The sequence below is a fragment of the Trichomonas vaginalis genome, chromosome IV (genome assembly GCF_026262505.1).
Source record: "Trichomonas vaginalis G3 chromosome IV, whole genome shotgun sequence".
Classification (NCBI taxonomy): domain Eukaryota; phylum Parabasalia; order Trichomonadida; family Trichomonadidae; genus Trichomonas; species Trichomonas vaginalis.
In genome coordinates this window covers 38050368-38077004 of record NC_067206.1, presented here as the reverse complement: position 1 = coordinate 38077004, position 26637 = coordinate 38050368, and the positions used below count along the sequence as shown (strand labels likewise).

At 34.6% G+C, this 26637-nt stretch overlaps 18 protein-coding genes and 6 pseudogenes across 24 annotated transcripts, besides 6 other annotated features; 9 read left to right on the top strand and 15 right to left on the bottom strand.

Annotated features, from left to right (window-relative positions):
* Positions 1–14058: part of a mobile genetic element that runs on past the window's edge.
* TVAGG3_0242080 (Poxvirus D5 protein-like family) lies at positions 865–1137 on the top strand (the record flags this gene model as incomplete). The annotated part of the gene is made up of 1 exon (XM_051227725.1): positions 865–1137. The coding sequence occupies one exon, from the start codon at positions 865–867 to the stop codon at positions 1135–1137; it is 273 nt and encodes a 90-aa protein (XP_051112711.1).
* TVAGG3_0242070 (protein of unknown function, DUF4108 family) lies at positions 1173–1592 on the top strand (the record flags this gene model as incomplete). Its single annotated transcript, XM_051227724.1, has 1 exon — positions 1173–1592. One exon carries the CDS (start codon positions 1173–1175, stop codon positions 1590–1592), a length of 420 nt encoding a protein of 139 aa, XP_051112710.1.
* TVAGG3_0242060 (uncharacterized protein) lies at positions 1609–2061 on the bottom strand (the record flags this gene model as incomplete). The annotated part of the gene is made up of 1 exon (XM_051227723.1): positions 1609–2061. The coding sequence occupies one exon, from the start codon at positions 2059–2061 to the stop codon at positions 1609–1611; it is 453 nt and encodes a 150-aa protein (XP_051112709.1).
* TVAGG3_0242050 (P-loop containing nucleoside triphosphate hydrolases family) lies at positions 2098–2454 on the top strand (the record flags this gene model as incomplete). The annotated part of the gene is made up of 1 exon (XM_051227722.1): positions 2098–2454. The coding sequence occupies one exon, from the start codon at positions 2098–2100 to the stop codon at positions 2452–2454; it is 357 nt and encodes a 118-aa protein (XP_051112708.1).
* On the top strand, positions 2524–2969 carry TVAGG3_0242040 (annotated as a pseudogene). The gene has a single exon. A coding segment is annotated over exon 1 (446 nt).
* On the bottom strand, positions 3103–3710 carry TVAGG3_0242030 (KilA, N-terminal/APSES-type HTH, DNA-binding family; the record flags this gene model as incomplete). Its single annotated transcript, XM_051227721.1, has 1 exon — positions 3103–3710. A coding segment is annotated over one exon (608 nt), but the record flags the coding sequence as incomplete, so codon positions are not given.
* Positions 4798–5724, bottom strand: TVAGG3_0242020 (organellar and viral DNA polymerase type B; the record flags this gene model as incomplete). Its single annotated transcript, XM_051227720.1, has 1 exon — positions 4798–5724. The coding sequence occupies one exon, from the start codon at positions 5722–5724 to the stop codon at positions 4798–4800; it is 927 nt and encodes a 308-aa protein (XP_051112706.1).
* On the bottom strand, positions 7598–7909 carry TVAGG3_0242010 (uncharacterized protein; the record flags this gene model as incomplete). Its single annotated transcript, XM_051227719.1, has 1 exon — positions 7598–7909. A coding segment is annotated over one exon (312 nt), but the record flags the coding sequence as incomplete, so codon positions are not given.
* TVAGG3_0242000 (uncharacterized protein) lies at positions 8967–9239 on the top strand (the record flags this gene model as incomplete). The annotated part of the gene is made up of 1 exon (XM_051227718.1): positions 8967–9239. A coding segment is annotated over one exon (273 nt), but the record flags the coding sequence as incomplete, so codon positions are not given.
* On the bottom strand, positions 9377–10237 carry TVAGG3_0241990 (uncharacterized protein; the record flags this gene model as incomplete). The annotated part of the gene is made up of 1 exon (XM_051227717.1): positions 9377–10237. The coding sequence occupies one exon, from the start codon at positions 10235–10237 to the stop codon at positions 9377–9379; it is 861 nt and encodes a 286-aa protein (XP_051112703.1).
* Positions 10394–10624, bottom strand: TVAGG3_0241980 (uncharacterized protein; the record flags this gene model as incomplete). Its single annotated transcript, XM_051227716.1, has 1 exon — positions 10394–10624. One exon carries the CDS (start codon positions 10622–10624, stop codon positions 10394–10396), a length of 231 nt encoding a protein of 76 aa, XP_051112702.1.
* Positions 10671–10879, bottom strand: TVAGG3_0241970 (annotated as a pseudogene). The gene has a single exon. A coding segment is annotated over exon 1 (209 nt).
* On the bottom strand, positions 11536–11848 carry TVAGG3_0241960 (uncharacterized protein; the record flags this gene model as incomplete). Its single annotated transcript, XM_051227715.1, has 1 exon — positions 11536–11848. A coding segment is annotated over one exon (313 nt), but the record flags the coding sequence as incomplete, so codon positions are not given.
* TVAGG3_0241950 lies at positions 11959–12824 on the top strand (annotated as a pseudogene). The gene has a single exon. A coding segment is annotated over exon 1 (866 nt).
* Positions 13159–13687, bottom strand: TVAGG3_0241940 (phage tail repeat-like family; the record flags this gene model as incomplete). Its single annotated transcript, XM_051227714.1, has 1 exon — positions 13159–13687. A coding segment is annotated over one exon (529 nt), but the record flags the coding sequence as incomplete, so codon positions are not given.
* An 811-nt stretch (positions 14059–14869) lies between the features above and the next one.
* Positions 14870–15352, top strand: TVAGG3_0241920 (annotated as a pseudogene). Its single transcript has one exon. A coding segment is annotated over exon 1 (483 nt).
* Positions 15353–15356: 4 nt separating this feature from the next.
* Positions 15357–15599, bottom strand: TVAGG3_0241910 (annotated as a pseudogene). The gene has a single exon. A coding segment is annotated over exon 1 (243 nt).
* Positions 15600–15616: 17 nt separating this feature from the next.
* Positions 15617–15892, bottom strand: TVAGG3_0241900 (uncharacterized protein; the record flags this gene model as incomplete). The annotated part of the gene is made up of 1 exon (XM_001300626.2): positions 15617–15892. One exon carries the CDS (start codon positions 15890–15892, stop codon positions 15617–15619), a length of 276 nt encoding a protein of 91 aa, XP_001300627.2.
* A 1372-nt stretch (positions 15893–17264) lies between these two features.
* Positions 17265–17766: a terminal%2Cinverted (terminal inverted repeat of Maverick-1A transposon ID:TVAGG3_0241540).
* Positions 17265–26637: part of a mobile genetic element that runs on past the window's edge.
* Positions 18867–19427, bottom strand: TVAGG3_0241890 (uncharacterized protein; the record flags this gene model as incomplete). Its single annotated transcript, XM_051227713.1, has 1 exon — positions 18867–19427. One exon carries the CDS (start codon positions 19425–19427, stop codon positions 18867–18869), a length of 561 nt encoding a protein of 186 aa, XP_051112699.1.
* Positions 20278–20679, bottom strand: TVAGG3_0241880 (uncharacterized protein; the record flags this gene model as incomplete). The annotated part of the gene is made up of 1 exon (XM_051227712.1): positions 20278–20679. The coding sequence occupies one exon, from the start codon at positions 20677–20679 to the stop codon at positions 20278–20280; it is 402 nt and encodes a 133-aa protein (XP_051112698.1).
* Positions 21247–21274: a terminal%2Cinverted (terminal inverted repeat of Mariner transposon ID:TVAGG3_0241850).
* Positions 21247–22549: a mobile genetic element.
* Positions 21327–22453, bottom strand: TVAGG3_0241860 (annotated as a pseudogene). The gene has a single exon. A coding segment is annotated over exon 1 (1127 nt).
* Positions 22522–22549: a terminal%2Cinverted (terminal inverted repeat of Mariner transposon ID:TVAGG3_0241850).
* TVAGG3_0241840 (uncharacterized protein) lies at positions 22879–23655 on the bottom strand (the record flags this gene model as incomplete). Its single annotated transcript, XM_051227711.1, has 1 exon — positions 22879–23655. One exon carries the CDS (start codon positions 23653–23655, stop codon positions 22879–22881), a length of 777 nt encoding a protein of 258 aa, XP_051112697.1.
* TVAGG3_0241830 (organellar and viral DNA polymerase type B) lies at positions 24387–25364 on the top strand (the record flags this gene model as incomplete). The annotated part of the gene is made up of 1 exon (XM_051227710.1): positions 24387–25364. A coding segment is annotated over one exon (978 nt), but the record flags the coding sequence as incomplete, so codon positions are not given.
* On the top strand, positions 26079–26561 carry TVAGG3_0241820 (phage tail repeat-like family; the record flags this gene model as incomplete). Its single annotated transcript, XM_051227709.1, has 1 exon — positions 26079–26561. One exon carries the CDS (start codon positions 26079–26081, stop codon positions 26559–26561), a length of 483 nt encoding a protein of 160 aa, XP_051112695.1.

Sequence of the window (26637 nt, the reverse complement as noted above, 5' to 3'; positions counted from 1 at the left end):
TTAGTCATTTATGTTGACTCTGCCCCAGAATGTTATGTCATGAAAGAATGGGATGTTGTCTTTAACAAACCAAGAGCAACAATAGTGTCTGAACAAGAATGTAGACAGAAACTTAAGAAAATAAAAGTCGTACAAGTTGGCATGAAGATGTTAGATGCTTGGGATATCTTATTGTCAAAGTTAGAAGATTTTTCAGTTCGAGGTATAAAGTTCTATACACCTTCTCCAAACTTCTATTCTATCTTCACTGGATATAAATATGAACAAGTAGAATGGAAAGAAAATATTATAGAAGCTTGGTTAGACCATGTCAAAGAAATTATATGCAATGGAAACGAAAAGGTTTATGAGTATATCTTATGTTGGTTTGCAAACATCTTACAACATCCAAGTGCTAAAAATGAAACTGCTCTCATTATAATTGGAAAAACAAGGAACTGGTAAGAACACATTCTTTACAGATATTTTGTGCAAACTGTTAGAAGGTTATTCGAATCCGAATATGACAAACTTAGAAAACATCTGTGGCAAGTTTAACTCCTCAATAGAGAATATGAAACTTATAGTTTGCAATGAACTTCAAAGTATAGATACAACAAAGTTTTGAACTCAGATGCTTTGAAGAGTCTTATAACAGATAAAGTTGGAGTTGTTGAAAGAAAGTATAAAGACCAAAGAGTTTGTGAAAATGTTGCAAACTTCATTATGGTTTCAAACAATGCTGTTCCGATGAAGTTAGAAAGTTCTGACAGAAGATATGTAGTTGTCAGAACGTCAGATTCTCATATGCAAGATACAGAATATTTTGACGACTTAGCAGAAACTTTGACATCTGACTTTTACAACCACTTGTTCTCATATTTTATGACATTAGATATTTCTAAGTTCAATCCAAGACAAATTCCACATACCGAAGAGAGACAAACATTGTTAGAAGCAAACAAGAGTGTATATGAACTGTTCATAGATGAAACTGACTTTGTGTCATTAGATGAAAGGTCATTGTACGATTCGTATAAACAATATTGTCAAGAATATGGTTATATGACAGCGTCTAAACGAACATTCTTGGCAAATGTCAAAAGTCTTTTAGATGTTCAGAATGGTGTATATACAAAGAAAATTTTTTCTGAGTAAATTTTAAAAAAAAATTTTTTTATCCGATAGAAAAGATGACAAAATTCATCTCAGTAAACAAGTACATGTCAGGACTTAAAGAAGAACTAGACCCATTCACATATTTGAATGTTTACTTCTACCATTTTGAAAAGTCTTCATTCAGCAAAGTTTGGAACATCGAACCAGTTAAGTTTGCTATTGTGACTAAAAATGGTGCGAAATTTGAAGACTTAGACATAGAAGGTTTGTTAACAGTCAAAGAAAGTTTTGACAGAAGGTTCTCAAACCTTAAAGAAGGCAAAGCATACAAACTTGTTATACCTTATGAACCAAAGAAGGCAGACGACTATGAATATTACGAGTCTAAGATAGTTGAAGTTCAAGGTAAATTGGGTAAAAAGATTTTAGAGTCTAAGCCAGTGTTTGCCCCTAAAGAGGAAGAGAACATTGACATTGACCCAGAAATGTTCTAAAAATAAAATTTTATTTTTACATGTCAAATTTCTTTTTCTCTGGAACTGGTTCAGGTTCTTTCTTCTCTTCTACTTTTTTCTCTTTCTTTTCTTTCTTCTTCTTCTTCTCTGGTGGAGATATGTCAAATTTCTCAGAACCATATTTATGTAAAAGTTCTTTGTCCTTTAATAGCTCATCTATTCTGTTTTCTATTTCATCTTCAAGAACAGCGCATGTGTCTTCTTTGCATTCTAAGAAGTTTTGTTGGACTTCATCTCTCCAAGAGGCGTCATCTCTGTCAACAAGTCTGTCATTGACAAATTTTAAGACTGCTCTGCTTAATGTTTTATGGTTCTTGTCATATTCCCAGAAACAGAACTTTAGAACAAATTCCCCTTTCTTGTTTACACTATGTAAGATTTTATGGTCGACAGATGTTTTGCTGTCGAAAAGCTTGTCTCGAATATAGATAGCGAAATCGCTAGACATTTTCTAAAAGATAAAAATTTTAATTTTTCTAAAAATATGTTAGAAAAAAAGTTTGCTGACATTGACAAGAAATTTGAGAATGTTTTAAATAAGAACAAGAGAAAGTTAGAAAATGCTCAGATAAAGCCTATACATGACAAGTTCTTATTTGCTCAGAATGGTATAACAGGTCTAATTGCACCACCTGGGTCGGGTAAGACTTTCACTTATCTTAAAATGGCTGCACAACAACAAGAACTAGATGAGAAGAACCCATTCTATGAGTTAGTTGTTATTTGTAGTACTTCTGGTCAATTTGACCAAACCGTCAATTCGTTCAAAGATATTATAAAGAAGTCTAAGTTAGTATGTATAAAGGATACTGAGTTGTTAGATTGGATAAAGAAGTACTAAAGAAGAGTTTTGAAGTATAATGCTATAAATGAGTATATAAATTCTAAGTTTAAAGACCCAAATGAGGAAATGCAGAGAATATTAGAGAAGAAACACTTCAGAAACAAACAGAAAGAGATAGAATACATTTCGAAGAAATTGCAATCTTACGATTGGAAGACATACCCTCATAGATGTCTTCTTATCTTAGATGACTTTGCTTCTCATCCTTTGTTAAAGAACAGAGAACAAGACATGTGTCGAATTCTTAAGAAGCTCAGACACTTTAACATCTCAGTCGTAATATGTGTACAGACAGCAAAGAGTTTAAGTAAGGATGTTAAAAGAATACTTACTGACATTATACTTTTCCCGGATTGTCCGAAGACGATTTCATGGAACTTATGAAAGAGTCCATGGCAGGTAAGTTTGACAGATATGAACTCTGGGAGAAGTATAAAGTCATACAAGACCCTCATACTTCTTTCAGAATTCATATCTACGCAAACAAAGTTCAAATTGTAAAAAGTCAATAAAAATAAAGAGTTCATCTACCCTACTTGTTTGAAGTTGTCAAAATACTCTGTTATTTTTTCTTTCAGTAGCGGTAAGTCTTCTTTGAATGTAAGTATTGTACAACCTTTCATATCATAGTGTGTTTGAGGTAACGTATCTTGAACTATTTGTTTCACATCTTCATTTGGGGTCATTGAAATCGGTAAGTTTTCGCGATAGAACCAATTTCTGTCAGATTTGTAAATCTTAGCAAGGTCGTAAAAGCTTTTGTTGTTTCTTCTGACTAAATGCAACATAACCATATCTTTATCTTCTTCATTTTCCATCTCTTCAGTATAAATCATATACTTATAGTTCTTTTCCTTTCCTTTTGGTACCGAACGTGGTATTCTTTTCTGAATGCTTTTGTCTTTTGCTTCAAGCTTGTTCTCTAGCTCTTCACGTTCTTGTCTATGAATTTCGTCAAGAAGTCTGTAAATATACCAAGCATAACGAGGCGAAGCCCACATTGCAACAGCATTTACAAGAAGTCTATGTACATAATATCCTCTCAAACCGTTTGGCAATTTTTCACGATTTTCATAGAGTTTTGGCGACTGGGGTTTTTTACCTACTCGCTGTTCTTCACTGTTTTCAGAAAAAAGTATGTCTCGCTGTGCTTCGCTCAAAAGTTCTTGTGTGCTTTGGTTCCTAAACCAGTCTTTAGGAAGCTTAGTATCTGGAGCAAAACATGCTGTCAAAATACTTTGCATTTGGTACATATCGTCTTTGACCGAACGAATGAGACGGAGTTGTTTGTTAAACTGTATGTACTCATATTCTTCATTTATAGCTTCATGAACGATAGCAGTTGTTGTGTTCTCTGTTGTTGACATTACTGTCTTTACATACAAAATAAAAAAATAAATAAAAATAAAACTAACTTTATTTTTTCTATCTTAAGGAAATTCATGAATTTCATAGAGTTTTGGCGACCCAGATAAAAGTCGGTCTCGCTGTTCTTCACGATTTTCATACGGAATCTCTTCTCTCGGTTTTCCGAGGGAAGCAAGCATATGCCATTTTACTCAGAATTTTGTTGCTGAATTCAATAAAAATATATTTTAGGTGAAGAGGTGAGATCTCACCCGTTTTCTCACCTGTTTTCTCACCTCATGAATTTTCATGATTTCTTCGTACATGTTTTGTCAAAACTTCTTCGTACATGTTTTGTCAAGACTTCTTCGTAAATGTTTTGTCAAGACTTCTTCGTAAATGTTTTGTCAAGACTTCTTCTTCGTAATGAGCGTAAATCAGACAAAAATAATGTTTAGGTGAAGTGGTGAGATCTCACCCGTTTTTTCACCTGTTTTCTCACCTCATGAATTTTCATGATTTCATCGTAAATGTTTTGTCAAAACTTCTTCGTACATGCTTTGTCAAACATGAACGTAAATGTTTTGTCAAGACTTCTTCGTAATGAGCGTAAATCAGACAAAAATAATGTTTAGGGTAGAAGGTTAGATCTCACCCGTTTTCTAACCTGTTTTCTCACCTCATGAATTTTCATGATTTCTTCGTAAATGTTTTGTCAAGACTTCTTCGTAAATGTTTTGTCAAAACTTCTTCGTAATGAGCGTAAATCAGACAAAAATAATGTTTAGGTGAAGTGGTGAGATCTCACCTGTTTTCTCACCTCTTTTCTCACCTCATGAATTTTCATGATTTCATCGTACATGTTTTGTCAAACATGAACGTACATGTTTTGTCAAGACTTCTTCGTAAATGTTTTGTCAAAACTTCTTCGTAATGAGCGTAAATCAGACAAAAATAATGTTTAGGTGAAGAGGTGAGATCTCACCTGTTTTTTCACAAGCGTTTTACATGAATTGTACGATGTATATTTGAAATCCTAAACAATTTCGTAGCTTCTATTTCTTCTTTTAGTACATCGAATGTTTTAACAATGCCGAAAGTTTCTTTATACTTCTTCTTGACGTCAGATAATAGGAAATCGTCAGCAGTTGGATAGTTTTTGTTCAGAAATTCTAACATGTCCATTTTATCTTCTGCTTCTTTCTTTAAGTCTGCATAGTCGTTTCGCATTCTTTCTATCTCTTTGACTGAGTAGTTATATTTCCTCATTGCTGCTTTACATTTAGAACATTGCGGGTTCATTTTTGCGTTATATTCTGAAACCTTACCTGCTAAAACAACTAAGGCGTCAATGGTTTTCTTTAACTCAAAAGCTGCTGGTTTTATCTGTTCATTCCATACCTTACCTCTTCTATCTTTATCTCTTATCTGCCATACACATTCAGCAACTAACGAAACAAAGTTGTCGTATGTCTTAAATTCTTCAGATTTATATATGTCAGAAACATTCTTATATACCATATCGCAATCTTTGTCCATAACTTTATGGTTGCAATGAAAACCAAGGAATTCATAGTTTACCTTTCGTATGAACTTCTTTATTTCTACTGAGTCAGTTGCTTTGACTTCAATTTCGTCAAATTCAGGAATAGTGAGTTTTTGTTGTTGGATTTCAGGTAGTTTAGGCAAATGGTCAATAATGTCCTGCATTTCATAAAGATACTGTTCATTTTCTTCATCTTTCGCACTACAGTCTAAATTACTTGTTAACAGTTCTTGCTTTATCTTCTGGATTTTTGTTTCGAAAGTATATGAAGAAGGAATGAAGTTTTTCATCTCTACTAACATAGATGTTGGATTCATGACTAACGAGTTTGGTGCTGTAGTTTGAACTGTTGTTGTGCCGATTGTTGAAATCATATCTTTACATACAAAATAAAAAAAATAAATAAAAATAAAGTTAGTTTTATTTTTTATTTCGGGAAAATTCATGAAAATTCATGAGGGTAGAAAAGAGGGTAGAAAACAGGTTAGATCTAACCTTCTACCCGACATTCTCGTCAAATACAAAAAATGACACTTTTTCATTAGATAACTGTTATTTTTTGACGAAGTGAAGAGTAACACTTCGTCAAAAAAATCCCTGAAATCATATCTTTACATACAAAAAATGAAGAATAAATAAAATAAAACTAACTTTATTTTTTTATTTCGGGAAAATTCATGAAAATTCAAGAGGGTAGAAAACAGGTGAGAAAACAGGTGAGATCTCACCTTCTACCCTAAATTATATTTTTTGGTCATTTACGCTCATTACGATGAAGTCTTGACAAAACATTTACGAAGAAGTTTTGACAAAACATGTACGAAGAAGTCTTAACAAAGCATGTACGTTCATGTTTGACAAAACATAAACGAAGAAGTTTTGACAAAACATTTACGATGAAATCATGAAAATTCATGAGGTGAGAAAACGGGTTAGATCTAACCTTCTACCCTAAATTATATTTTTTGGTCATTTACGCTCATTACGATGAAGTCTTGACAAAACATGTACGAAGAAGTCTTGACAAAACATGTACGTTCATGTTTGACAAAACATAAACGAAGAAGTTTTGACAAAACATTTACGAAGAAGTTTTGACAAAACATGTACGAAGAAGTCTTGACAAAACATTTACGATGAAATCATGAAAATTCATGAGGTGAGAAAACAGGTGAGAAAACAGGTGAGATCTCACCACTTCACCTAAAATATATTTTTGTCTGATTTACGCTCATTACGATGAAGAAGTCTTGACAAAACATTTACGTTCATGCTTGACAAAACATTTACGTTCATGTTTGACAAAACATATACGTTCATGTTTGACAAAACATGTACGAAGAAGTCTTGACAAAGCATGTACGAAGAAGTTTTGACAAAACATTTACGATGAAATCATGAAAATTCATGAGGTGAGAAAAGAGGTGAGAAATGAGGTTAGATCTAACCTTCTACCCTAAACATTCTCGTCAAATACAAAAAAATGAAAAAATGACACTTTTTCATTAGATAACTGTTATTTTTTGACGAAGTGAACATTAACACTTCGTCAAAAAAATCCCTGAAATCATATCTTTTATACAAAAAAATACAAAAAATGACACTTTTTCATTAGATAACTGTTATTTTTTGACGAAGTGAACATTAACACTTCGTCAAAAAAATCCCTGAAATCATATCTTTTATACAAAAAAATACAAAATAAAACTAATTTTATTTTTTCTATCTTAAGGAAATTCATGAAAATTCATGAGGTGAGAAAACAGGTGAGAAAACAGGTGAGATCTCACCACTTCACCTAAAATATATTTTTGTCTGATTTACACTCATTACGAAGAAGTCTTGACAAAACATTTACGAAGAAATCATGAAAATTCAAGAGGTTAGAAATGAGGTTAGAAAACAGGTTAGATCTCACCACTTCACCTAAAATATATTTTTACTGAATTTAGCAACAAAATGAACGAGGTCAGGATGTATGTTGCTGAATTCATTCATAACACCCTTTGTAAGCTCATAAAATGCTTGTTTTGAGGTCGAGCCACATTTGGCTCCACCGTATTCTTTCAACCAAAACTCAAGAATTTCCTGCATGAATTTTGTATAAAAAGCAACCGCCGGAATTCCGGCAGTTGCTATATTCTTCACAAAACATTTACGTTTAGTTTACGAAGAAGTCATGACAAATTCAAGAGGTGAGAAAAGAGGTGAGAAAACGGGTGAGATCTCACCTCTTCACCTAAACATTATTTTTTGGTCCGGGAACAACTTTCTCTCAATTGGAGCTGTAGCATACTCTTTGCGTAAGCGGTTCAGACCTTCTTCGAACTCTTGGTCTCTCTTCGATTTGGATTGAGATTGGAATTGCTGGAAAATCCAAGGGTTGGGGAAGTAAGGCATAGGCTGAGGAGGGTAGTTCGGGAAGCCTTGTGGTAGGTAGTAACCTTGAGGTGGAAATTGGTAGTAATTCGGAGGTACTTGCTGGAACTGAGGTGCAGGGGCTGGTGCTTTAGGTTCCTCTGGTTTGGGAAGGCGTTCAGGAAGAGGGACGTCGGACATTCGTTTGTGTCCTGTCGGAAGGAAGAACTTTTCCTGTCGGAAAGAAGAACTTTTCCTGTCGGAAGGAAGAACTTTTCCTGTCGGAAGGAAGAACTTTTCCTGTTGGAAGGAAAAACTTTTTCTGAAGTTCGACCAAAAAGTTCTCAATTTTCGAAAATTTGAATGGTTTACGGACGGACAACTGGAAGAGTTCTTCCTGTCGGAAGGAAAATTTTTTCCAGTTGTCGGGAAAATTTTTTCCAGTTGTCGGGAAAATTTTTTCCTGTCGGATGGAAGGACTCGGAATGCCAGAAGGATTTGACGAGGCAGTTTACCTAATTTAAATTAACGAAAACATTAATATATAAAATTCATGAAAATTCATGAAAATTCATGAGGGTAGAAATGAGGGTAGAAATGAGGGTAGAAATGAGGTTAGATCTAACCATCTACCCTAAACATTATTTTTTGGTCCGGGAACAACTTTCTCTCAATTGGAGCTGTAGCATACTCTTTGCGTAAGCGGTTCAGACCTTCTTCGAACTCTTGGTCTCTCTTCGATTTGGATTGAGATTGGAATTGCTGGAACAACCAAGGGTTGGTGGGACGTGGGACATTCGTTTGTGGCTTAACCGTCAGACCACCAACGATAAAAATCTCTGCTACTAACAGTACTTTTACTGACAGTAGCAGTACTTTTACTGACAGTAGCAGTACTTTTACTGACAGTAGCAGTACTTTTACTGACAGTAGCAGTACTTTTACTGACAGTAGCAGTACTTTATCGTCGAAAACCCTCTCAAATTTTCCTTTTTACTGACAGTAGCAGTACTTTATCGTCGAAAACCCTCTCAAATTTTCCTTTTTACTGACAGTAGCAGTACTTTTACTGACAGTAGCAGTACTTTTACTGACAGTAGCAGTACTTTTACTGACAGTAGCAGTACTTTTTCTGACAGTAGCAGTACTTTTACTGACAGTAGCAATGGTCGAGGTCGAACCTACCGACGAGGCAATTTACCTAATTGAAATTAACGAGCTTGTTAAGCAGTACTTGCGCAAGGTCATGAAGCCCAAGGTCAAGTTCACCACTATTTCTGGAAGGGCTGCCTTGAATCTCGAGATTTCGACTGGAATTCCAATTGACGTACCAGAAGGCACTCCTTTCGACGACATAAAGGACGCCAAAAGAGAAGCTCTTGTTAAGTTCCTAAACAAACGTCCTCGGATAAAAATACCAAACAGAGAGAGTCCAATTCCACGAATTATACAAATTCTCAGAGCACTGTTCCACTTCTCGGGTCAGCCGTTCTACATAACCTGTGAAGGCGACATCCAACCAGTTCAGTAAACATCTCATTTTAACTCACTTTTTTTATGTTTTTTGTGAAAGTGTCAAAAATAAATTGTTTTCATGAGTTTTCTACGATGTTAGAAAAGTGGTTAGAAAACGTGTTAGATCTAACATGCTAACATAAACATTATTTTTCAATACTTTTTCAGCACTTTTCCGTAGTTATATATGAAAGACAATTCGAGATAAAAGTCATAGTACAATGGAATAATATGTTGCACACCATTTGTTGTGAACCAAACTTGAAAGTCAGAGAAACTGTTACTAGGTGGTTCGTAGAATTTAGAAGCAAAGTCATAAAAGTCCTTACCAATACATAGAAAACTATTGTTGCTTGAACTGAAACTTGCATGACACATAACATTTTGAGGGTCAAACACGTTTCTATAAACTGTCAAATCTGCTGGTGGAAGTATAAATTTAAATGGACCATCTGGTGGTAATGGTTCGTTCTGGTTTAGTAACCGAAGAAATTGTGCCCAAGAACGTTTGTCTACTTTCCAAAATAAAAACTCTGTATCTCTTGGAGGGTTAATTTCAATCTTTTGAAATGAAACGGTGGAGTTCATCTTGTCATATTCTAGTTTCAGATAGTATGTTCCATTTAGTAAAGAGTCGTATTTTTCTTGAAATTCCCAATAATATTTGTTCATTTGAGTTTGAAAGTCATTTAGAGTTTTCTCAAGACTTTCGTCTGAACGAACTGTAAAGATTCTCATTTCATCAAATTTGTCTATTAGACCATCAGAACCTTTATACTGCCCATGAAAATATACTGCGAACATAAATGCGTTAGTTCTATTTGAAAACAAAACTCTTCTAAATGCTATTGCCTTTGCATCTGAAGGACTTTGAAGCCAACGAATTGGATAGTCAAACCTGTATGCTCGGGATGAAATTTCTTCATCTGAAATAGTCCTACCAGCATTTGTAAAGATATAGTCTAACGGTTTTGTATCTGCTACTTTTGTTCTTTGTTTTTCAACCTGAAGCATTTAATATATGTAAAAATATATTGTTTTAAAATGGTATGCCATTTCATATTTCTCATCTAACAAACAAGTTTCCTTCAACTTGAGGTTCACTAACAAACTCAGCGTACATTTCAAATAAAATTTAAAAATGTCACTTTTTTGAAAAACGTTTTTATTTCATGCAATGTTTAACACATCGAAAGGCATGTTCATAAGACGTTCTTCTTCTAACCTCTCTAGTCTGTTTGGATAATTGGCACGTGCTGTTTCCAAATCCATTTCGTAGCGAAGACCAGACAATTTGTCATAGACTTTTATGGGTCTTCCCTTCCTATATTTAAACTTCTTCGAAACTCTCCAACCATATCCTTGTAACTCTGCTTTTATTCTAGCAGACTTTCTATCCATTCTATATGGGGGCATTTTTATAAAAATAAAAAAATATTTTTTTTCTTTACTTTACATAACCACCTGCTGCCATAAGTCTTTGACGCCAACCCATACCAGCTAATGAAGGTTGACTTGGTTTAGTTTGGAAACTAAACTTTGGTTTTGGTTTATCTTCAGTTTTTGGTTTTTCTTCTTCTATCGGTTTTTCGTCACTTTTCGGTTCCTCTGACTTTACCTCACCTGCAGGAACAGTTGTGTCGTCAACATCTTCATAAATATCATATGCCATTTGTTTTTGTTTTCCTTTCAACTTTTTGTGTTTGTTGTAAAGTTTAGAATATTTCGACTCTAAGTCAATGAGATGTTCTATAATGAACTGTTGGTCAGTGAAGTAAACTTTTCCATCTGTTGTCTCGAAAGCTCCTTCAGACTTCAATATTTTATTTGTGAGAGTCTGTTTCTTTTTTGAGATACTAGCCGTTCCATTTTTATGAAAAGTGACTTTGTAGTTAGGGTTTGTATTTCCAGACCTGGCACTTTCTATTATTGAATTTTTCTCTTCATCTGTAAGTTCTTTGACGGGTTTTGACAATGGTTCTGAACTTTTTGTTTGTGGTGTCAAATCTACCGTTTCAACTTCTTCGGTCATTTCATCTCAGTAAAAAATTTTAGTTTGGTTTGTTTTCAACTGGTTGTTTAGGTTTTTTAAGTCGGTCTAAAACTTCCTGAGGTATAGGAAGAACTTGACAAACACGTGGTGTAACTGCTGGAAGTCGACAAATCCATCTTGAACCCATTTGTCTCAATGCTGTATTGTTCATTTCATCTCAGTAAAAAACTTTACATTCCCCACGTTTGAGGCGGTTGAGGTTGGTTATTGTTTACCCATTGTTGTGCATGGTTATATCCTCTGTTAAAGAATCTTTCACCTTGGTCCATATAGTGTCCTGCTTGGTTATAGTAGTCATTTGCTTTGTTATAATAGTTTCCTGCTTGTCTTCCTACATTGTCCATCCATCCTTGAACTTTTCCTCTTGTTTCAGGATTTGGAATAAGATTTGTTGCATCTCGTGCTACATCCCAACCTTTCTGTACAGTTTGTATAATAGGTTGTGCTTTCTCTTTCAGTATACCTAATGTACTCAAAATCTTCCTTCCAATTCCAAATGCACCTCTGGCTATTGTTCCCACTGCGGGTAAAAATCTAGATGCGACTCCTGCTAATGCGCCAAATAAACCCATTTCTTATAGGATAAAAAATGACGAATCCGAACAAGGACCCCTATGTTTCTAAAGCGACAAAGAAAGCACTCATGGTAAAAATCTTTAGTTCAACACCAAATGCTTGGTTTATGGATATCTTGGAAAACATTCCGAGGTATAGAGAAGATGGACCACCATACTGGTTAATATTTGTTGGTCAAAACACAAGATACTGTGAAGCCATACCATTATGGTCCAAAAATATTTTAGATGTGAAAACTGCTTTGACAATATTCGTTGACAAATACCATCCAACAAAACTGACATCTGACTGTGAAAGTTCTTTCAAATCAGATGATGTAAAAAACTATCTGCGTTCAAAAAATGTAAACCAATATTTCATTGTCGACCAAAACCATTCTGCTCTTGGTGTCATTGACGGTTGTATAAAAATGTTAAGAGACTTAAACCAACCACAAGGTGGTGAAGCAAATGAAATGTCATATGACGACAATATAGACACTTCTCCATGGCAAAGATGAGACAAGTTTTAAATATTTACAATAGCCGTAAACAAAAAGGTTTGGGAAACCACTCCCCCGAAGAAATGAAAAACAACCCTGACTTAGAGAAAGACTATATATTTAATAATTTAGTCAAAAGAGACAAACAAGAAAGAATGCCGGGCTTCAAACTTCAGAAAGGTGACAAAGTAAAAATAGAAATACCTAAACGCGACCCATATGAAAATACTATTGACTATGACAACAATGGGAACCCGATAGGTACTCACATTCGTGTTCGTAAAAATAGAAGAAAGTATACAAGAGAATATTATGAAGTTTTAGGCAAACATGGCAAAATGTACACACTGCAAGCAGAAGATAAAACTACTATTGCCAGACCTCGTTTCAAACTTGTCAAAGTTCAAGGTGGTATACTTTCAAAGACAGTTCCTAACAAATATAAGACAACTCCTGACGAATATGCTAAAGAAGTTGAAAATGACGACTAAGCAATTCTATACCATGCGTAAACTGTCATGTAAGGTGGCATGTATTCTTTACTTTGTCCCGTTGTTTGCGTATATCCTGAAACGAAATGTGTATGGTTTCCTTCTCCCCGTGTCATCCCAGTAACAATTTATAGCAAACTTAACGTCGTCTTTAACATCATATCCTTTACCTTTTGTCATTCCTGACCAATCCCAATATCTATGCTTATGCCAACCTGCTTGAGATGTGCTTAAATCTATGTAGTGACTATGTGCAGGTAAATTTTCACCTGAAATCGTTTTACTTCCCCTGTTTCCTTTGAAGAGTTTGCACAATACAAAAACCTGTCGACTATTTGTTCCCATGCACCAACACCAAACATTACTTGAGGACCTCTTGCTTCCATAGATGTATAAATAGAACCTACTGGGTTCATTAAATCAAACATATGAGATATTATAGGATTGTCTCTTTTGAACTTAAAATATAGTGCAACTATTTCAGGTTTCTTCTGGTTTGTGTCAGAATATTTTTTATAATATAATCTTATGTTTTCAGGGTAGGTAAAATCTTGACTATAATATTTATTTCTGTCATCTGTATAATAATATACTATTCTCGTTTTTTCTATTGCATTATATCTTTTATATCTATAATAATCTAAATATAATGTTAGTTTTTGTTCATCTACATGTGGTGTTCTGTCGTCATCTCCATAGTCATAATAATATGGTGCTGGAGCTGGGTCAGCCAACGTCATACCTGCCATTTCATAAACTCTTAAATATTTCTTTTGTTCGTCTCCATATAAGTTTAAGTAGCAGTTGTTGTCTAATGGAACTTTAACTTGTGTACCATTATTCTTTATATAGCCTACATACATTTCATTGTTATTTTTCGGAATGAGTTTATACCGTATACCATTTTTAAGGAGTGTACAAACTCCCATCTAAAATATTTGTTTTCTTCATAGACAGAAACATCCCCAACAATAGTTTCAATATTTTTCGTTGTTCCTATCAAACTTTGGTATATTTCGTTAACATATTCCTTATCCGCTTTATTTTCAAGGCTAACGTTTAAGTTTGTAATATCAGATATAGAATGTGTATGTCCAACGGCACTTTTCCTGTTTAAGGTTTCTTGTAAGTTTGTAATATTTGCAATGGTATGTGTATGTCCAACGGCACTTTTCCTGTTTAAGGTTTCTTGTAAGTTTGTAATATCAGATATAGAATGTGTATGAGTCTTTTTAGAATATTCGTTTTCAGCTCTTGTCACTTCACTTGACATTTTATTGTCAACATATGTTTTGTCTGCTATTCAGGATGAGTATGTTCTTTTGTTGCATAAGCATTGTTAGCTCTTTCTTCTTCTTTTGCTATTGCATCGTCTACATATTCTTTGTCAGCTTTGTTGTCAACATCTGCTTTCAAAAGAAGTTCATTTATAGGTTTCTCGTTTAAAGTTCCTTTTGTTGGATTTATACAGACAGTATTGTTCTTCTTGTCTTGAAACAGAAACTCATCTGTCATTGGGTTTAATGTCAGTTTTAAGTTTCCTTCTTTCAATGACTCAGATATCTTAGAATAGTTTGAAAAGTTTGTTGTGTTCTTATTTAGAGCTTGCATAATGAGTTGTCGGTTGTGTTGTATTTCTCTCATGGAAGCAATATCTTTCGACATTTTTATTCTAGATAAAATATGCTTTCAATAGAAAAAGAAAATTCAAGAGTTGCTACAACTAAACCATTAGATGAACTTTTTACTAATGTCGGTCAAAAGTTTGAGACAGAGACCGTAAAGCATGAAGGCTATCGTTTTGACTACCCATTAAGATGGTTAAGAGACCCATCTGTCACAAAAGCTATTGGCTTTCGTAGAATGAAGTTCATTTCAGAAGCCATACATGGTTTCCCATTTACGGTCGGTTTTGAAGTTCGATACTATAACAAAGAAAAACGTATGTATGAGAAATTGAACAGGGAAAACTTTTACAAGTTAGTTTGCTTGTAAACTTAGAAACAACTCTTCAAGCTTTTCAAGAAAAAATAAACGATATCTATATGAATATGCAAACAGTATAACATTGACGAAGGAGAATACCATCTCGATATTATTTATGACAGGAAAAATGCAACTGTTAAAATCAATAAAATAGAAGACCTTGGAGAAAACGTTTATATTTCTACAAAATATAACAACTTGGCATGGTATAGATTTATGAGGATGTTAAATCAGCCTGCAGCATATCCAGTACACCCGGACTATTATGAAGTCGAAAACCCTAATGGAACATATGAAAATATTTTCGACCAAGATGCTATTATTGTTCATGCTTCATTTTCTGGCGCCCAGAACTCTTTCTTATGCTTGGCAAATGACTTTTACGAAAACCTACAAAGTTATACGAACCACCAAGTGGAAGTATTTCAGACTTTCAAGTATGGTTTACTACAGATGGAAGAAAAAGAATAATTCCATTATACCATGCGTTTTACTTAGAACTTAGTTTCATATACAACTACTATCGAACGATAAAAATATAATTTTTTAATACGGTTGAGGTGTTGGATTTGGTTGCCAACTTGACTGTGGTGCAGGTTCAGGCTGTTGTATTACAGGAGCTTGTTCTTCTGGTTCAGGGTCTTTAGGTATAATACCAACAAACTGACCTTACTCTTTTACCAATATTTTTGACTCCGTTCCAAATTCCTTTTCCTACGGTTTTTATTCCATTCCATATACCTCTTCAACTCTTCTGAAGAAGTTTCCTATCTTACTGAAGAAACCCATTTTACTATATGTAAAATCTAATGTCCGCCTAGTCTCTTACGTTTCCTGTTGAGTTCCATAGCATTCTTTAACTGGAGCTCATACATTCTGTTTCTCCTCTGGTAGAAAACATATTCTGGGTCAACTCCTGTGTTCGCGTCATCTGCATAAAGTTGTTTATATCCCACTTCAGGGTTTGTATAAAACTCTTTCCATCTCATATTTGCATACCATGGTGGCAAACCTAACGCAGCGTCATTTGACATGGCAGTTTGCATTTGTACATCTGTTGGCACTTGACCATAGTTTGCCATTGCAGTTTGTATTCTAACTTCATTTGGAATATTTCTCTGGGTTTGGTTGTCCAGGTTGCTGTGCATTCGCTAAGTTCTGTGCGTCCATTTAATATTAGATAAAAATATCTCTTACGAGTACATATACTGAACATTTGCAGGCATTGGTTCATCTTCATATTCTCTGTACTTTTCTGCCACGTCAAAGAAATAAATGACACAATGGAAAAACCTAAAACAAGTAGTCCTATTTCAAAACTACATTTACTTACTAATAAAATTTCTTTATTGTGACACTTTCTCCAGTTTATAGGACCTCTCTCATATTCTATCTTGTCATATATAAACTCATAGTCATGTATGTCCTCTAACCATCTCATAACGGTTTCCAAACCACTTTTATCGGATGTAAAGTAAAAGCATGGATGGTTATGTATAACGTCTAAAGTTTCTAAAGAGTCTCTCAAAGTCCAGTCTACTTGGTATTGAAATCCCATGTGTAAAGAACGGCGGGTCCACTATAAAGAAAACATTTTCCTTGTCTTTATATTTTTCATACAACTCTGTCCAACGACATCTCACAAACTCTATACCCTCAATATATTTTTCTATGTCCTCTTTGAAAACATTTGTATAGTTAAGATATAAAACTTTTGACATAAGTGTTTCAATGTCATGAACTCTTATAGAAACCACTATATAATAGTCTAGCAGATATACTATCCCAGTCTATATTCTGCTTTTTTCAAAACCTCTCTCACAATATTTTTCTTATCTAATGGTATACGTTCCATCTTACCTATAGGTATCTTTTCTTTTAACTCTTTCAATATATTGTTTGTGTCTGGAATATGTTTGAGACGGTCATATAGTTGTTCGAAGTCATTGCATATAATCTTTGAGTTCAGGAAATACGGTATGACATAATGGGATATATAGAAACTTCCACGAACAAATCTACAAATGTTAGACCATTCGGTAGTTTCTTAAGTTCTCTCAATATAATATCTTTACATCTACTCTTATTTCCAAAGAACGGTAACGGTGGTTTTGTAAAATTCATTTATATATAATAATAAAAATGTTTTTACCCGAAAAGTGACAGAAAAGTGACAAAGCATGAAAACATATATAATTTGTGAAAAGTGAAACAAAAAGTGACATTTTTAAAAGTGACATCATTAATATGATGTAAATAACAACGGTTTTGGTTTTGTCACCGGCTGGTCGGCTGAGTTAGTATGGTTAACTTGGGTACGGCGGCACTGCGTTCCACCTTACCCAACTTAACCTTAAATATTTACAAAACCATCTGACACATAAATGACTTCACTAATGACTTCACTAACGACTTCACTAATGAAAAATAAACGTTCTCACTAACGTTCCCACTAATGTTCTCATTTACAAAAGTATTGCAGCGCTTCCCATTGCTGTGCTTCACACAATAGTTCATATTCTTCAGTATCGCTGCTGTCACTCCAATCGTCAGAGTCAAAGTCACTGTCAAAATAAATGTTAGTAAGTTTTGACAAAGCTAATGAAACACGCTTACCGTTTGTATCTATTGCTTTTATATATCTCCCATTATGTTTGTTGTCATAAACGCTCAAACTAACTTTACCCTTTCTCCCTCGTATCTGATAGAATGTATTTTCACGAGGAACGAAGAACAAATTCTTGAACTCATGACCGTTGTAGTTTGTTATCTCAATAGTTTTCGTCATTTATATAAAAATAAAATAAAAAATAAAATAAAAAATTAATGATATCACCACCCTCACACGTATGAAAACATAGCACAAAAATAAATTTAGGGTAGAAGGTTAGATCTAACCTCATTTCTACCCTCATTTCTACCCTGTTGAATTCATTGCTTTATAACTCTCTTCCTTGGTTTCTTTTTAGTTGCTTTCTTCACGTCTGTCTCCAACTTGACTGTCTTTCTTCTTCGTCCGTAATGATACCAGTTACTTCCACCAGTCAATGGGTCAAATGGTCTTTCGTAAGGGTTTCCATACATTCCATAAGGTCCGTATGGAAGAACTACTAGTGGAGAAGAAACATTTTCTTTAGTTCCATCGACTCTATTTAAATGCATTGTTTTACCTTTCATCTGGTCATTAAAGTCTTTTGCGTGTTTTGCAAACTCATCGTCCTTTCCTAAAGCATTTTCTGACTCAGTCGCAACCAAATTGGATGCTTTATTTATGAGCCCTATTTTATTTAATCTTAACTTCTTTGCAACCCAGCCTCCAATCTTCCCTTTATTTGCATCTAATGTCTTCGAAACCCTTCCTCCACTCATTTTATTTACTGCGTCATAAGCTCCAAGTGCTTTTGCTCCAAATGCTAATGCTTTTGTTCCCATTGCGCCTAAAGCTGCCCAAGCTACCATTTACACCATATTAAAATCATCTCTCTTCAATATTATCTCATAAAAGTTCTCGTTACTGGAGAAAGTCAATGAAACATAAGCGTTCTCACGGGCTTCGCCCTCACCGCTTTGCGGTCTATCTAACTTCTTTCTTATCTCATCTATTCTCAATAAAATATCTGAACAATTGCTAACATCTTCTACAACAGTTATTTCATCATGAATGACCTTCAAGAACAAGCTCATTTAATATGCAATTAAAATCATCTCAATAATGAGTCCATCCTTTCCATCTTTAGGTAGCACAACATCTTTCATTGAAGAAGGTTCGACAAGTCTTATGTTAAACTTACTGACAAAGTTTGTTATACTATAATGCTTCGGTGGCGAATACATGTAGTTTGAAAGACATAATATAGATTCTTCAGCAAATTCACTTATACTGGATTTTATAACAATGTTCTCACGAGACCAAACGCCACCAATTGACAATCTTGTAAGCAATCCTGCTGAGCCTTCAACTGTAAACGTCGATGGTAACATTCCACGAAGGTCATCTATTGACATCTTTGAGTCACTGAATTTAAATATTTTCTTAAAGCAATCGTCATTATCTAACTATGCAATAGCTTTGAAGTTTTCATTCGAATATACATCTGCTTCATTAAATGTAAAACCTGACTTCTTTGCAGAGATGACTTTAAAATCTATTGAGTTTGTTTCAAAATTATATGCTATGGTAACTTCTGAAGGTAATGGATGCCCTTCCGCAGTCAGTTGTTCTCTCACTACCGTTTGAAGCTTTGTGTTAAAAACTTTCATGTCATCTCCTGTGTCTAGGTTCACATACACAGCAACAGGGAAACTATCTTGCTTCTTTGTTTCATCATTATATCTCAAAACATTAAAGTTCTTCAATAATATTGTTCTTCCTGCTGGAATACTTCGAACCTGTCTGATTTCAATAGCTTTCTCACCTCCTACATACTCTACCCAGTGTCTTGGATATTCATAAGTATACTGACTTTCTTGAATTTTGGTTGGTTTCATCATAACATGTTCATAGTATATCTTTATACTCTTGTCAGTTAGACTCGGTGCTATGTTCTGAATATTTCTGACTTGCATTTTTAATGGAGATAAAATGAAGCATTTAATACATGATGTAGATGAAGACATGAATGAAACTACAGACAAACTTAACTCTTCTCTTATTCTTCCTTTCAGCAAAGATTATGAATTCTGTTCAAATGGTGTGTATTTCTATTGTGGAAAGATGGGTTCAGGTAAGACATTTAACCTCATTCGTCATATACTCATAACAGAACGTTTAGGAAATGACTCATATTATGACCAAATCATTATATCAGCAACTTCAGACTCTATGGACTCAACAGCGAAAACATTTATGTCAAAAGTTCAAGCCTCTGTCGTTAAAGTTCCAGACAGTGAACTCATTGAATTTCTTCAACGTTACATTCGACGTAAGAGGAAATATTATGCCATCGTTGAATTTATACAGTCAGGAATGCAAAAGACTTCTGAGGAGATGGAAAGAATTATTGACAAACACCACTTACGTCAGTACTCAGGAGTTTACGATATGAAACGACTGACAAACTACATTCTGTCAAAACTTTCAAAATACCCCTTCAAAAAATATCCTTCAAACACTCTGCTCGTTTGTGACGACTTCGCCGGAAAAGGTTTAGTGTCAAAACCAGACTCACCATTAGCTAACATCATAACTAAAGTCAGACATTACCATTTAACTGTAGCAATACTTATGCAAACATGGAGGTTTTTTAGCTTTAAACATAAAACGTCTCATAACTGACTTCATTATCTTTCAAGGTTTCTCACGCTATGATATTGAACTCATTTGGAAACAGTCAGGTATAACATTACCTTTTGAAGAAATTTGGGAAGCATATAAGTCTCTCATCTCTCCTCGTTCATACCTTGAGATTCATATCATGACTAATACCATTAAAGTCAAAAATATTCCATGGGAACGACCAACATTGTTTTAAAGTTTAACCTTCAATTGACTGATGGTAAACAAATTCCATGCATCTCTGTCGCCATTTCTGTTAATATTTTTGCTGTCATTCATATCATCCACTTCCCCATCCGTTAGCTTTTGAGGATATGCGTTAGAATAGCTGTTCTTAAATGAAGGCTTTTCACCTTTGAGAGCATAAACTCTATAACTTTCTGCATACTTTATGTTTGAACCTCCTGAGCCATCATTGACATAAATTTTTATAGGCTTCCACCCTTTGTTCATGTTCCTGCTTCTTCCCTTAGCTCTTTTGTTCAGTAGTTCTACATCTTTATACACAGCACCTGTCTCAGTGAATTCAACAATATTTTCATTCGTTAGCTTTACATTCAAACCCTTGTCGAGTATATTGTTCATTTCATACATATAAAAGGTTTTTATTCTATATGAAATGAGAAGCAAATCCATCTTAGCTGGTGCCGTTAATGTTCCAATTGAACCAACATCAAATGTTGACTCACGAACGACAAACAATATTGTCATAAAGAACTATAGTTCAGAGTGTTTGAAAGAAAAAGAACCAGAACTGAAATCCGTGAATTTAAACTCAGCTTCAAACGCTAACGCTACATCAGATGTTAAGTTAGAGTATCCACCACTGGACCAAATTCTTTCAAGAGAAGCCAACGACAACCCTTACACAAATGTTCAAACAAATCCTTCAGATAACGTAGACCATTACCTTCTTCAGTTATACCAAACAATTTTACTCAAAGACGATAAGAAGCTTTTGACAAATCTTATAAGCAAGAACCAAATAATTCTAACAAAGGAGGACCTTGAAAATGTTATCTCACGAATAACAGGGAAACAATGTGTCATTGACTATCTCGACCCTGAAATCGAATGCTGTGGTCAAACTCCACTATTCATGAAAATAGGTAACATCCGCATCATTGAAACACCAGGAACTACAGGAGTTGAGTTTAAGTATAGGGTGTCCAAAGGTGTGTTTAGCACAAACCTGAATACTGCGAATAGAAATAAACAAGTTACATATATATAAAGTTTATTTAAATATAATCACCATTGGATTCAATCACGCGTTCGCAGCGATCGATCCAGGCTTGAAAGACACGCTTTAAATCATCATGAGAAAATTGCTCAAATTGCTCTCTTACAAAATTTTCAAGATCATCTGGACTCGCGAATTCGCGTCCTTCAGCTCTCTTTTTTAGCGTGCCGAATAAATAAAAGTCAGAGGGTGCAATATCAGGTGAATAAATTGGGTTTGGAACAACTTTGACATTGTTTTCCACCAAGTAATTCATTACCTTATGACTTTTGTGAACTCTTGAATTATCAAAATGAATTGCAAACTTTTGTTTTTGTTGTTTGGATTTCTCAAACTCATCAGAATTGATAATTTGAGTAAGAACATTGTCAATTAGATACTGAGCATTCATCGTATTAGGTTTTTAAAGAATATCAATTGCGATGATGTCATTCACGCCCCAAAAAACCGACAACATAATCATTGGTGTGTCAATTTTTTTCTTCGGGAATGTTTGCGGATCTTCATCCTTCGGGATCCACATGATTTTGGCTTCTGTTGCATATTGAAACCAAGACTCGTCCCCTGTTACTAAAAAGCGAAACTTCTTGGATTGATACGCACCCAATATAGAGAGGAGCTCTTTCGAAGATTGGACTCTAGATTTTTTTTGAACTGAATTAAGGTTGTGCGGAACCCAACGTGTATACGCTAGTTTGTAGTTCAAATAATTGTGCAGATAATAACTGACTGTTGTACGTGGTATCTTTGTCATCTCCTCTATCCTTCTGAGTGATGCTCTTGGGTCTTCATCTAGCGCTTGAAGAATTGCTTTGATTTTTCTTTGATCCGGCGATTTTTTGTCAATTTTTATGATGGGCGCCTTTTTGTTCATGAAGTGATACATCCTAACATGATACGTTACAGTGGAATAGCTAGGAGCATCCATACCGAAGCATTTTACCAATGTCTCGTAGATTTTTACAGTCTTTGCATTTTTTTGCAAGAGCGCGGATGTTTTCTTTATGATTCATTAAAAAAATGAAAAAAAATCCCGCCAAAATTTCCCGCGAAACCGCCTCTTGTCTCAAAATTCATTTTATATCCCGGCATGGCGCCAAAATACAACTTACTCATCATATACATATATTCATCTTTTTTATTATATATTTATAATCAGCATATATCTCCTTTAATAGTCTCATATAGAGCGCTCTGCTAAACGCACCTTTGGACACCCTATATAAATATTCGAACGAGTATACAAAACTATCTACTTACTATAAGCTTTGTTTGAAATATGTTTTAGTAAATTAAAGCAGTCAGGACCTTCGGTCTTGGCGCTTTGTGCCGTCAGTCAAAAAAATTTCAAGTTAGCAATTTGTAATATCTATCCAAAACTTCTTCAACAGTATCGAACTCATCTTCATAATGCAAACCTAATCTTATTGACTTGGTGCAGTTTTCACTAACACAATATTTTTCTGTTCTCTTGACTGACATAACTAACTCATTTGTTTCATCAAACAGCAACAACCAAAGTTCATGACCTAATACATAACATTCATACTTTATATTTTTAGCTCTGAGTTCTCTTGTAAGCTGTTGCATTTAATATTTTCTAAAAAGTCAACTTCAACAGTCATTCGCACTGGTGCCTTCAGTTCTACAGGCTCTCCTTGAAAGTCAACAAGTCTGAATTGCATGTCTTTCAAATTATGAGGACTAATGCGAACCCATTTACCTAAATGAGTTGCTATGACAGGAACGTTTGGAATGAACATTGAATTGACTGCATAACAGAAAGACTTATATTCTACTGAACCTTTACTATTAACTCCTGAAATACCTGTGACATTAGCTATTTTAGACTCAATGTACAAACAATTACCATAACATACGTATGGAACAGATTTCATCTCAATCGTTTTGTCAACACTTTTCAAAGGAAATGTCATATGGTATGCACCCAAAAGAAGTTGTACTCTATGACTCATTCGTGTTATCTTAAACTCCTTCGCATAACTGAACTTCAAAACTCCTGCAATAAGTTTAACATTCATTAAGTTTTCTTCGTTCTCCTTGTTTATTGTAGTATTTATGAGCGCATTTAACACTCCAGCTAATGTTTCCATCTTATATTCTACATTATTGTGAAATCTTATTTCGTGCTTCTTTCCATCTATTTCAAACTCCATGAAATCTGTTTCGTCAGTTATAACGAATGAAGCAATAGTATTAAAGTCAACAACTCTGAAAGCAAGCGCTTCATTCTGAAGACCTAAGTTTGTTTGTAGCTTTACTGTCCCGTATTCGTTTGGGTCTGTACTTTGCAAATAGAACAACATTTTATTCTCATTAAAATATGACTATTGCTGCATATGCGTATGAAACAAATGAAGCAAGAAGAGCACATGAACTAGTAAACGAAAACTCAACTTTAACCATTGAAGGCAATGATTTAGTCATTGACGATGGAAAAACTAAAAAAGTCATTGATTTCGATACTTTTAACACTTATGACCCATTCATTACAACAAGCAAGGTTCCCATCATAAATGATGGAACGGTGCAATATATAAATTCTACAGTAGATGCCTCATTAGTGAAAGTACTGAATGTTCTCATTGAATTGTTAAAGAGCTTTCGATTTGACGACAACATTAAATGCCTAAAGAATTTAGTCATGAATGAGAAACAAATTCTCGGCGTTGCTGGTAGCAGTAATGATGTACACCTTATGACATTAGAATATTATAACGAACATAAAGATGAACTGAAAGGAGAGAAGGGTGACACCGGACCACAAGGACCACAAGGAATACAAGGAATACAAGGAATACAAGGACCTCAAGGCGAAAACGGTTTGGATGGAAAGGATGGAAAGGATGGAAAAACTGCTAAATCATGGATATGGGACCTTATAAATACTGGTTTAACAGCTGCTTCATATGGAGTTCTTCAATACCAAATCGGAAAGATATGGGCAGTACTTGGTGAAGAAGCTTTAGATGACGTTAAAAATGCTTTGAACTTCATTTCAAATGGTTCGGATACTATTAAAACTTTATCTGGTTGGATGCAAGAAACAAGGAGTCAAATAGATACTGTAAGACGTATAGCAAACAATGCACGTACGGGATTGGATACTTTACGAGAAGCACAAAATACACTAAAGGAAGCAAATGATATTCTTGGCTCAGTATCAGACATGCATGAAGATTGGCTTAAAGGTATTGACAAATCTTTAAAAAATCACAGTCAGTCTATTGCTGACTACAAGAAAAGTATAGATTTTTTACATAGTGCTATGGACGTACATGATGGAAGCATAAGGAACTTACTTAATGCTAACAATAACTTACCAGGAACTATTAAAGCATTTATAAAGTCCTTTGTAAAACCTGGTGCTCTAACATTTAGGTCTTTGAGAGCAAGAGCATTGAAGTCAAGAGATGCAGAAACTCCAGAAGAACCACCAAAACCAACAGCTAATGAAATATTGTTCGAATATTTTCCAAGGTACTCTGTTCTCATTGCATACATTCAAGAAATACTTAAGAAAGCAGACTTGACTTTAGGAGATGATGAAAGTTCTGTATATCTTTCGTTCCAGTTTCAAATAGCAGAACTTTTGAGACAGATATGCTTAATGTATGACAACATCTCTGATTACACAAGATATGATGACGACCATGACCCCGAACACGGTGAAGAAGAAGTTTTACAAACATCCATTAAGACAGGAAAGGTTTTAACTCAAAGTCTCATTATTGACACCAAAGATGGCGAAGTGGACGTTCTTCAAGAGCTGAAGAAAAATACTTCTTCGGGAGGTGGTGGTAGGCATGAACTTGAAATAAATGAGATAGAAGAGAAATTAGCCGAAAAAGCAGATAAAGAACATAAACACAATATCTCCGATATAAATGAACTTCAAGCTACATTAAATAGTAAAGCAGATAAAAACCATGTTCATTATATAACTTCAGATGAACAGATTATAACGGACTACCATGGATATTTAACACAGGATGAAAAAGTGAAGACGGAAGATGTTAATGAAAGAAGATATAAATACATTCGTGCTAAAGGTTATGACATAAGCTGTACTGTACATTATGACACAGGTAAAGCGCTAGAAGCATTTAGTTATAACGATGAAATTTATGCCTCTACTTTCAATGTTAACGGTGTATTAGTTGAACCAAGATTTACTTTGAGAGTTAAGGCAAAAATAACTTTTGAAGATGCTATTAAAAGTAGAGCCGACAAAGATGAACTTGACGCAACGAACAAAGTTTTGAAATCTCATAAACACAATATCTCCGATATAAATGAACTTCAAGCTACATTAAATAGTAAAGCCGACAAAAATCATACACATAAATCCTTCACTACTGTTAGAGCAGACGACATAATATTGAACTATGATTTGGGTTCAAGTGCACCTTTAGAGAATCCGAGTACAAGCGTAAAAGATACTCTTAACAATTTAGATAAGAGTTGCAGGAATATCGAAGATCATGCCAGAAACTTTGAAGCATATGAACTACCATCAATGTTAGACAGTAAAGCCGACAAAAATCATACACATAAATCCTTCACTACTGTTAGAGCAGACGACATAATATTGAACTATGATTTGGGTTCAAGTGCACCTTTAGAGAATCCGAGTACAAGCGTAAAAGATACTCTTAACAATTTAGATAAGAGTTGCAGGAATATCGAAGATCATGCCAGAAACTTTGAAGCATATGAACTACCCGCAATGTTAGACAAGAAAGCAGACAAAACAGAGCTTCAAACATTAAAGACTCAGATTCTTGAAACATTATATCCTATAGGCTCTATTTATACGTCAATGAACTCAACAAATCCAGCAACAGTTTTAGGTTTTGGTACATGGCAGCAGATTGTAGACAAATTCTTATACTGTGCTAACTCTTCAAAGCAAACAGGAGGTTCGAAGAAAATTACTGAAGCAAACCTTCCACCGCACACTCATACAGGAACTACAAACTTTTCTGGCGACCATAGCCACTCATTAAGAGACCATCCATTATACAACTCAGAGTATGAAGCTGGCAATGATGTTTTATCTCCATCTTATAACAATTCAGCAAAAAAGACTTTTCGACCAACTGAACCAGGAGGAAATCATGTCCATACTTTCACAACAAATCCAACAGGCTCGGGTGCAGATTACATGCCACCATTTGTGACTGTATTTGCATGGTACCGCGTTCAATGAACGCGCTTGAGCCTGCTTTGCGGCTTACCGTCTTGAATAAAATCTTTAACTTTACATAAATGAGCTTGAAAGAAGT